This window comes from Littorina saxatilis, linkage group LG10 (genome assembly GCF_037325665.1).
Source record: "Littorina saxatilis isolate snail1 linkage group LG10, US_GU_Lsax_2.0, whole genome shotgun sequence".
In the NCBI taxonomy this organism is placed as follows: domain Eukaryota; kingdom Metazoa; phylum Mollusca; class Gastropoda; order Littorinimorpha; family Littorinidae; genus Littorina; species Littorina saxatilis.
Window position 1 is genome coordinate 3,750,931 of NC_090254.1, and position 11,544 is coordinate 3,762,474.

At 41.6% G+C, this 11,544-nt stretch overlaps 1 protein-coding gene across 1 annotated transcript; it reads right to left on the reverse strand.

The window, feature by feature from the left end:
- Positions 1-5,635: 5,635 nt before the first annotated feature.
- On the reverse strand, positions 5,636-6,184 carry LOC138979123 (uncharacterized). Its single transcript, XM_070351933.1, has one exon. It carries the CDS (start codon positions 6,182-6,184, stop codon positions 5,636-5,638), a length of 549 nt encoding a protein of 182 aa, XP_070208034.1.
- Between the last annotated feature and the right edge of the window lie 5,360 nt (positions 6,185-11,544).

Here is an 11,544-nt window from a genome sequence, read left to right on the forward strand (position 1 = left end):
GAAAAGCGCGGTAGCGGTTGCGCTGAGGAGGATAGCACGCTTTTCTATATCTCTAGTCTTTTTAACTCTCTGAACGTGTTTTTAATCCAAACATATCATATCTATATGTTTTTGGAATCAGGAACGGACAAGGAATAAGATGAAATTGTTTTTAAAATCGATTTCGGAAATTTAATTTTAATCATAAATTTTATATTTTTAATTTTCAGAGCTTGATTTTAATCCGAATATAACATATTTATATGTTTTTGGAATCAGAAAATGATAAAAAATACGATAAACGTAATTTTGGATCGTTCGATAAAAAAATAATTTTAATTACAATTTTCAGATTTGTAATGACCAAAGTCATTAATTAATTTTTAAGCCTCCAAGCTCAAATGCAATACCAAAATCCGGCCTTCGTCGAAGATTGCTTGGCAAAAATGTCAATCAATTTGATTGAAAAATGAGGGTGTGACAGTGCCGCCTCAACTTTTACAAAATGCCGGATATGACGTCATCAAAGACATTTATCGAAAAATATGAAGTAAACGTCTGGAGATATTACACCCAGGAACTCTCATGAAAAATGTCATAAAGATCGGTCCAGTAGTTTACTCTGAATCGCTCTACACCACACACACACACACACACACACACACACACACACACACACACACACACACACACACACACACACACACACACATACACCACACCCTCATCTCGATTCCCCCCTCTATGTTAAAACATTTAGTCAAAACTTGACTAAATGTAACAAGGAATATAACCAGAGATACTATGACAGTATAAGATAGTTCTGGTCATACCCACGTGCACAAATATAAGAATGATGACAGCCTTAGGTATATTTGAATTGCCACACTCTTATACACAACATGAGAATGTATGAGAGCATTAAAGTATTTCTGATCAACCTAATACATAGAACCAGATGCTATGAAAGTATAAAGTACCTGTGGTCATACCTACATTATACAAATTAGAAACTATAGAAGCATACAATATCCATGTTCATACACAAATAAGGAAAATATGAAAGCATAAAGCATCTTCTGCTTCTTTGTTCATGGGCTGAAACTCCCACGTTCACTCATGTTTTTGCACGAGTGGATGTTTCCGTGTTTGACCGTTTTTACCCCGCCATTCAGGCAGCATACGCCGATTTCGGGGGAAGCATGCTGGGTATTTTCGTGTTTCTGTAACCCACCGAGCTCTGAAATGGATTACAGGATCTGTTCCGTGCGCGCTTGGTCATGTGCTTGCGTGTACACACGAAGGGGGATAAAGTACCGGCAGGTCTGCACATAAGTTGACCTGGGAGATCGGTAAATTCTCCACCCTTAACCCACCAGGTGGCCGCGGCCGGGATTTGAACTCACGACCTTCCGATTAAGAGGCCGATGTCTTATCCACTATGCTACTGCGCCCGTCTGTATCCCTGTTCAACCCCTCACGCTAAAATGGAAACTACGAAAGCATTAAGTATCCCTGGTCATACCCTCACACTAAATTAGTCCTGGCAACCCAAGCCCTCCTTCGGAAGTAGACCACGAGTGATGTCCCCTTCTTTCTCCGGATATACACCATTTTCTCCTCGGCTGAGATAGGACCATCATAAAATCAGATTTACCAACTGTCGGGACTGGCTGCATCATTGATCTTCTTTGTTAAAGGGGCGGTAACTCGGCGAGTTAGGGTGGAGGAGTAATCGATGAATGGTGATTTGGGGGTGGGGGTGTGGGTGGGAGGTGTTTGGGGGTCAGTGTGTGGGGTGCGGGGGGAATCGGTGTGTGTGTGTGTGTGTGTGTGTGTGTGTGTGTGTGTGTCGCGTGCATGCATGTTTGCATGTTTAGTTTTCAATAAAACGTTGGCCACACTCCGGACAGACGTTTGTGCTGGAGACAGATCACCAACCACTGCGCTACCTGCAGACAGCGAAGGTGGTGAACAGCAGGCTCATGCGCTGGAGTTTGTTGTTGCAAGCCTACAGTTTCACCGTGCGGGTGATTCCCGGTAGTCGCAACGTGGGAGCCGACTACCTCAGCCGGGCATGCGTCGAGAAGGGATCTTTTGCCGTGTAGACCGATGTCTATGCTTAACTTGGGGGGCATTGTCGCGGACAGTTGTGTATAATTAAGGTTCCTTGGTTGGGTGTTTGTATCAGGTACCTTTGTCAATGTTAGAAGACTCGTAGTTGAGCGGAGCTGAGTCATCCCACGCGTTGCACGGGATGCACGCATTGCACGGGACGATACGGTAGGCTGCCCGCTATTGTGGAGTTCACCCGTGACCTTGTAGCTGACAGCTAAAATTCATAAGCTTCGAAATTTGCGTTATGAATTGTCGCTTGTGTGAGTTTTATTTCCCAGTAGTAACGTAATTCTACTGGGTGACTTTGTGAAAGTCGGTTTCGTATACAAAGTATGTACGCGATGTGATTCATAGGCCTGTGTGAGGTAAGCCATATTTCTTGTTCTAAATTTGGATAATGACTTTTGTCAGTTTGCTGAAGGTGAATTAGCGGCCGGTGGCAGGGGACAGGGAACCTACAATAGTTACCGGTTGTACTGTTTTGTCTCGTCTTTGTGTTTATGTAAATAGTTCATCATCCTGTTCAAAGTTTCATTAGCATTGTAAATTGTGTTGTGAAGAGTAACAGTTGTGAATTATTGTGAGTTTAATCATTTGGTTGTTTATTGTGGAAGGGAACCAAGGTGTCATTGTGCTTCCTCCTCATCCCTAAGATGATTTCTATTGGAGGAGAAAGTCACGTGTCTTGGGTTTTTGGTGTGATTACTGATCTTGGCCTTCTAGGCCTCCATTGTCTTCTGTCAAGGACGGAACTGACCTGATGTGCGGACATCAACTTCACCCTGCTGTTGACTGAGCAGCAACTCTTGATCGTTGTCGTTGCTACAGCATTCACTGGCAGCTACACAGCGTGACGGCACTCTACCCCTTCGTATCTCCGTATCTCTCACCCCAGCGAAAGAGATGCGGTGTCGGCTGGAGGGAGCACCAACCCCTCCCTGAATTCTCCGCACTTCTAGTACCCTACACCAGCTGCGGAAGTGGTCCTGGTCTGCGTGAGATCAGTCAACCATGAGACCGACGTCAACCTCCGGCTTCAGCGGTTCCGTCGGCGTGGCTGTCATGGCGGCAATTCAGCGACATCGTAGCTAAGTACTTTCTCTATAATAGAAGTCATTTATGGTATGGGGAGGAAATAGACTCTTGAGATGATTCTCTATCCTCAGTGAAAGTACATTCTTCATATTGACTTTTTGAGACGACCCCTCATCGTCTCGTGTATGGTATTTGTTTTGACATATTTTGAGATGGTTTTTTTGCGCCTAGAGTAGCGGCGCGGGTCTTGACCTTGACTTTCTAGTAAGCCTTTGTTGACAATATTGGTCTGTTGTCATTGGTTTCTCATGCTCATCATGTTCATTCTCATGTATTCCTATTAACCATCCATTACCCCATCCATCGTCACCCCCATCTTTCACCCTAAGTGGGACTTATTAAATATTTTCATTATTTACATCAGTGTGTTTTTGTGTGCTGTGGAGTGTGGCCAAAGTTTTATTGAAAACTAAACATGCAAACCTGCATGTGTGTGTGTGTGTGTGTGTGTGTGTGTGCATGTGTGTGTTTGTGTGTGTGTGTTTGAGTGTGTGTGTGTGTGTGTTTGTGTCCGTGTGTGTGTGTGTGTGTGTGCGTGTGTGTGTGTGCGTGTCTGTCTGTCTGTGTCTGTTTGTCAGTCTGTGTTTGTAATCTCTCTCTCTCTCTCTCTCTCTCTCTCTCTCTCTCTCTCTCTCTCTCTCTCTCTCTCTCTCTCTCTCTCTCTCTCTCTCTCTCTCTCTCTCTCTCCAACAGTGTTTTACTCCACACAGCTACCACAACACGAATGCCTCTACACTTGTGTAATTAGAAGTGCCATCAATGTTTCCCTACACACGGCTACTCTCAGCACAGGTGCCTCTACTCTTGTGTAATCGGTGAAATACTAAATTTGTATACAAACTACGTGGTGAATTACACAAGAGCGAAGAATAACTATGCATCACTCTAGGTGTGTGTATGTGTGTGTGCGTGTGCGGCGTGCTAGCACCCAGGGGTGTCGGAGAGAAAGTTAGAGAGAAACTTTACGTCATTCGTCCTTGTTGTAACTGTGTTCATAACTTTACTATTTTACAAACATTGCCCTTGTGCAAGAATGTGAACATACTCGCGCGGCCTTCATCTTATTGAGGAATCTCTAAACTAACTTTGTTAACGGTTTGTTCTACAGCTGCAACAGCTTAATTCGTGACCTGACTTGGACGTGCTCGCTTCTATAAGTGCCTCAGGTCGGACACGCTATAGGGACGGCATTGTGTGTGTCGTGCCCTGAAGCCATAGGCTTTTTTCATCCCCATGGAAAGCGGCTGGTGCTTCGACGATATTAAAGTCTGAACACGTGAGGCATAAAAGAGATTCTACTTCTCTGTGCAAGACTTGTGTTACGAATCCTTTACAGTATTAACCTTTACTGGGTGCTAAATAATTGCATGAACTACTGGCTTTGGGCCGAGTTTGTGAACTGTTCAGCCTTAACTGAATTTCACCAGGACTGTTCAGCTTTAACTGCTTTAACCTTGTGTCCTTTTGTTTTCTGTGAGCATTTTGTACATCTTGTACTTAAGCTTACATTATCTAGTATCCCGTTGTTTGTTGTGGGATTTTCTTTGCCTTTTGTCGGTCACCCTTCATTTTAAGCAACAATTTGTTCTCTATTGTTGATTGCATACCTTTGTGTGCTGCTATCTCATCCTGTATCATTACTGCTGTTTGTTACAATATTGCACTTCGTTCTAATGTCAACAACATCAAACACTGTTCTCCGTATAGGGCATGTGAATATTTATCATTTAGTCAACAAAGTACATGATGTCTGTGTATTGCTAAACCAGCAACCAGAGCTGGTACAGCTCTTCGGTGTAAGTGAAACGCGTCTAGATTCGCGTATCTCAGACAGCCTTGTTAACATTCCGCATTATTCGGTTTAGATAGATAGATAGATAGATAATTTATTGCCAAGTGTACAATACATGAATGAACATAAAAAATACACGAGGAAAGCAGCTTGCTGTGTGATAAAAACAAAAATAAATAGCATTCATACATCACTGGCGCATAGCATCATACATACATGGGTAAGACAATTTGGTATCACAGTAACTAATACATACACTATACAGACATGGTGAGAACTATGAAACTCTAAGAGCTATCGGAACCACAATAAAAGTACGCAGAATAAGATAGGATCCCCCCCCCCCCCCCCCACTATCAACTACTGTAAGAACTGAACATGTTCCATACTGATAAAATGTACCTCTAAAACAGCACATAAAAATAAACTCTTCCAACACATCACAGTGGTTAAAGAACGACTAAAACTACTAAAACATACTAGATGTGTATTCCGGTAATATAACCAGCTGCTAAAACATAGTCTGGCTTCATCGCGTCACAGTGGTGTCACCATGCTAAAACCCACTCTATATATCACAGTATGTCATGTCAGCTACTAAAATCATACTCCTAGAGCATCCTAAAACGTGTCACAGTCTGTAGAGTTCATTTACCGGTTATTAAAAGCCAGGACAGCCTCGGGGTAGAAACTGTTTCTGAGTCTTGCCGTACGGCATCTGAGGGTTCTGAGCCTGCGCCCCGAGAGCAGAGGCTGGAAGAGATGACCAGCCGGGTGTGTGGGATCCTGCATGATGGACCTACATTTCCTCATCATGCGCAGGATGTGAAGGGAGTCTATAGAGGGGAGATCTCTGCCAATGATCCTGCTGGCAGCCCTAACGACCTTCTCCAGTTTTTCTTTCTCAAACTGGCAGGAGCTGCTGTACCAAACCGTGATAGAAAAGGTAAGGAGACTCTCTACAGCAGCCCTGTAGAACTGGGACATGATGGAGGAGGACACTTTGAACTTCCTCAGCTGTCTCAGGAAGTAGAGACGCTGATGGGCCTTCTTTACTGAAAGGTCAGTATGAACAGCCCAGCTAAGGTCATTGGAGATGGTCACCCCTAGAAATTTGAAGGAATCAACCTGCTCTACGTTCTCACCGCTGATGGTGAGTGGTAAGAGGGGAGTCTTTTTCTTCCTACGGTCAAAGACCATCTCCTTGGTTTTGGTGACGTTAAGGTCAAGGTCATTAGCCACACACCAGCCCGACACTCTCGCAACCTCCGCTCGGTACCCCGACTCATCACCGACACTGATCAGGCCTTCCAGAGTAGTGTCATTTGCGACGGGACAATGCACGAGTAGGCCAACTAGGCATCGCTCTTTATGTTCATCAGTCCATTGCTGGGATTGTCAAACGTAGAACTGATCTTGAAGATGAAAATGTTGAATGTATGTGGTTAGAACTGAAGCATGACAAATCCTCTCCCTTGCTTATTGGCTATGTGTATCGTAACCCTGCTGAAACGTCAAGGTGGATTGATGATTTTGTTTCTATGATGGACAGAGTGAAGGCTCGTGACGAGAATGTTGTATTGCTTGGCGATTTTAACATTAACCTACTCAGGCCTCAAACAACATGGTGCTCAACCACAGCTCTGTTTGGTCTTCATCAGCTGGTAAAAACCCCTACAAGAGAAACAAATACTTCATCAACCCTGATTGATCATATTTATACTGATAATAAGAATATCGTTGCAAATGCGCAAGTAGTGCATTCCAGTTTTAGTGACCATCATTCTGTGTTTTGCTCGATTTCGCTTATATTGCCAAAATCACGTCATAAAGGCCACACAACAATCGAATACAGAAGTTTCAAGTATTTTGTTGAATCTGCCTTCTTCTTTGACCTTAACCAAGCCCCATTTTATAGCGTATTCAATTGTAGTGACGCAGAGAGCGCCTGCAAGATTTTTCACGATATTTTGTGCTCTATAATTGATAAACACGCACCACTACGTCAGCATAGAGTGAAACATCCCCAGCTCCCCCCTTGGTTAACCTCAGACATTATCGAGGCTATGGCGATGCGTGATCATTTCAAAGAGCGCAACATGAAAACAGAATATAAACTACAAAAAAATAAAGTGTTGGACACAGTGAGACAAGCAAAGGCAGAATATTTTAATAAACTAATAATAATAATAATAATAAAGTGTATTTATATTGCGCCTATCCCTTACAAAAAACAAAAATATTTGGCTCTAAGCGCATTACAACATGTGAAGGACTTGGTACAATCAAGTCTGACAAGTACAACAGCACAATATACAGTCGGTCTCTTAGGTAAAAGCAGCTTCGACAGTTAAACACTTCTACTAAAAGATCCTCTAACAATTTACAAACATAGTTAAAGAACATCGAGTTAATAGGAATTAAAAAAAAAAAAGGATACAGCTACAATCTGGCGAGCAGTGAATGAAATTCTTGATAAATCTAGGAAGGGATCAACCAATTCTCATTCACAAATATCTCCAAATGACTTCAACAAACACTTCATTTCGCTAGCAGACAACCTAAAATCTTGTCTCAAGCAAAATGATTCCCTTGATACGGATCATTGTCTTGAAAAATTAAAAACATTCTGTGGACAAAAGTTGACTCAAACTGACACATTTTCTATTCCTCCAATCTCAGTGCACGAGGTAGGAAAACTGGTAGAACAAATGGCGAATAAGAAGTCAATGGGTCCAGACAAGATTCCAGTCAAGTTGCTAAAACTTGCTTTACCTTACATTGTCGATTCCCTAACTTATGTTTATAACCTAAGCATACAACAAAATGTGTTCCCTTCTATTTTAAAGTGTGCAAAGGTATTACCACTTCCAAAAAATAAGGATCTTACAGACCCAAACAACTTTAGACCTATTTCCCTCTTACCTGTTCTATCTAAACCCTTAGAAAAGCACATACAAAAACACCTACTGGCATATATGGAACAAATGAATCTGTTTCATTCTTTTCAGTCTGGATTCCGCTCCAAGCATTCCTGCCACACCGCCTTAAGCTCTTTATGCGAGACTTGGCTGTCAGCAATAAACAAAGCAGAAATAACGGGAGCGTTGTTTCTGGACTTTAAGAAAGCCTTTGACCTGGTAGATCACTCATTTCTACTGACAAAATTAAAGTGCTATTTAAAAGACGACTCCGCCTGTGCCTTTTTTGAATCGTATCTTTCAAAACGGAAACAGTATGTATCCATTAACTGTAAAACTTCGTCAAACGAGTTTGTCAGGAGTGGTGTCCCTCAAGGGTCTGTATTAGGACCTATCTTGTTCTGTATTTATATAAATGACTTACCCCTTCATGTGTCCGATGAAAAAGTTAGATGTGAGTTCTTCGCGGATGACTCTTCTGTTCACACCAGTCAAAAATCTTTGGAATCCGTCAACTCTTCTCTTCAAACAAGTGTGGATGAAATCACTGAGTGGTGCGTTTCTAATGCAATGATCATTCATCCGATTAAAACAAAGAGTATGGTGATAACCACGAGACAAAAACACCAGTTAAGTCCTTTACTATTACAACTGTCAGTTGGTTCAACTCAAGTGCAGCAAGTTAGGGAACATAGACTATTAGGTGTTACCATTGATCAAGAGTTGAAATGGCAAACTCATTTGAGTAATATTTGCAAAGTAGTATCAAAGAATTTGTACCTGTTATCAAAATTAAGGCATTACGCCGATTCTGAAGCACTCAAAATGTTCTACTACGCCCACATAATGCCACATATAAACTTCGCTTCTCCCGCAGTGGGGCACTGCGGTTATGAAATTAAAGGCCCCTCCTGTTTTTGGAACCGCAGGAGCTTTCTAGTTTGCTGTTAGGTAGATTTTGGGTTCCTCTTTCCTGTCATGCTCTCTTTTTCTTCATGAATTCTTTTCTTTTTTCTGCCTTCTTGCTCATTCACCTGTATTTTTTCCAAAAAACTCTTCTCTTGCCGCTTGTCTCGCGATTCATGTATAGTTTAATCTGTTAGTGTTCTGATGTAAGTCCAGCAGTAGATAGGTTAAGCCTATTTTAACATACTGGAAACTGGTAATCTTCCAGTAGGTATTAATTTAGTTTTACTAAAGCCTGCTGGGACACAAGTAATGGGTTAGTGCATTTGTAAACAGGAATCGCTTGACAAGTGGCCCCCTTCATCCCCCCCTTCCTCGTCCTGATATGGCTCTGCGTAGTCGGCTGGACGTTAAGCAACAAATAAACAAACAAACAAACTTCGCTTCGACACTTTGGGATAACTGCAGTGATGTTCATTTAAAAAGACTCAATTCCCTGCATCGCCGAGCTGCAAAACTTATTCTGCATGATTTGAATAGGTCCACGGATGATAAACTAAAGCTCCTAAATTTCCTCCCCTTGAAAGATCAGTTGACGTTAAACAAGGCTGTGTTCATGTATAACATTCTAAATGACGACTGTCCTAAATATTTGCAATCACATTTCAAACATGCCACAAGAAGATATGGGTCCCAAAAAATCATCCCTCCTATACCTCGCATAGACCTCTACAAATCGAGCCTAGCCTTCTCGGGAGCTTTTCTCTGGAACTCCTTCCCCCAACAGATAAGAAATGCAACTTCAGTGAAATTGTTTAAGAGACAGTCACGTTCACACATCATTCGTGAATGAAATGTCTTGTTCGATTGTTATTTTGTTGAACATTTTGTACTAGTGTTAACGGATGTGTAACTAATCTGAGCAACTTAATTCTCAAAATGAAAGGCTTAACTATGTCAATGTAATTTTGTAATTTTTGAGTTCTCCTTATATAATTCCTTAACTGCACATAGTATTGCAATCCATACAATGTATTTCTTTATCTTATATGATTGAATTTTTATTTGTTATGTCCGTCTGTCTTTATGTGTTGTATAAAGGACAGGTTGGAAGAATAGGCTTTGCCTAAAACCTTTATCCTTTTGTAATAAAGTTCTGAGTCTGAGTCTGAGTCTGAGTCTCTCTCTCTCTCTCTCTCTCTCTCTCTCTCTCTCTCTCTCTCTCTCTCTCTCTCTCTCTCTCTCTCTCTCTCTCTCTCTCTCTCTCTCTCTCTCTCTCTGCAAAAACGATGAATATTCATGTGCAAAATAGAGGAGATTTGCTGTTTATTGGACATTTTGTACTGTATATGACATTAAATCATATCTCTTGTTGAATATGGATAAGCATTTAAAATGTATTATGACCAGGTTTCGCTTTGGTATTTCAGAACTAGTAGTGCACGCTTACTAATATGAAAGTCATGGTAGTAATGGTCTGATGAGTCCATTGTATTTATAAGAAAAAGCAAGAAGATTAAGTCAATTTTGTTTTTTGGGCCCGTATTTGAACAATTTTAGAGAACAATTTATTCCACTTAAATGTTCTAAAAACCCAAGCCTCTTTCGCCTTAGTTTGCTCTTAGCCTCATCAAACACGTGCAAGATGTTGTTAGCATTGTGTTGATGTTTGCATAAAGCATTTAAGCTAAGAGAAGCAGTAACCTTTAAGCTAAATGTCATGTATGGATATTATTGTACGATTATATTTTCTTGTTGCACATGTTGAGTGCAATGCTATTTCATACAACTCTTTTGTTCACACCCCTTCACAAGGGGACATGGCCAAATGAAATAAACCATTTGGAACTTGCGTCTTGCGTCTCTGCTAAAACTGTATCCTGAACCCCCTCTGACGGGATAATTGGACAGCTCAAAATGAAGCTGATGCCGCCAGTGCGGTACCCATTTTAAGTGCAGGGTTGTCACAGGTAGGTGGACAAATCTGATTTACTGGTTTTATGCTCCAAAGGAAAAATTATTCTGTTGGAAAAATAATATTGATGGGTTTTTCACTTTTCTTTCTTCTATTTCTGTTTTTTTAATATGTAATTGAAATCTTCGCTTTTCAAACGCAAAGAGAAATTAAAAAAAAATAAAAGGGACATGTTTGAAATTATATTTTGAAATAAAGCTAGTCGCAGGAGTTCAGTTTTTGTTTGTGTGTGTGTGTGTGTCTGTTTTCATTTCCGACCCCGGCTTATTGACACGAGGGAAATAGATGAGATGGGATGGGAGACAAACGGAAGAAACAGGAGAGAGAGAGACAGGGACAGAGAGACAGACAGACAGACAGACAGACAGACAGACAGACAGAGACAGACAGAGACAGACAGAGACAGGGACAGAGAGAAAGGGAAAGAGAAACAGACAGAAAGAGAAACGGAGAGAGAGAAAGAGAGAGAGAGAACTGAACTGAACTTTATTTAAAAAGGATAAAGATGTAAGGCTAGGCCTGTCCTTACAATCTGTGCTTAAGAGAGAGGGGGGAAGAGGGAGGGAGAGAAATGGGATGAGACAGAGGGACGATGAAGAGAGAGAGAGAAAAAAAAGATAGAGAAAAAGAAATGAAACGAACAGATACGGAGACAGACGACTAGACAGACAATCACACGGACTGACGGATAGACTGACAAAACGAGGAACACGGATGTCAGGGGGGGGGGGGGGAGGAGGGGGGGGGGGGGGAGAGAA

Coding starts and splice junctions, on each gene's coding strand:
- LOC138979123 (XM_070351933.1), bottom strand. CDS start 6,184: ATGGTCTTTGACCGTAGGAAGAAAAAGACTCCCCTCTTACCACTCACC.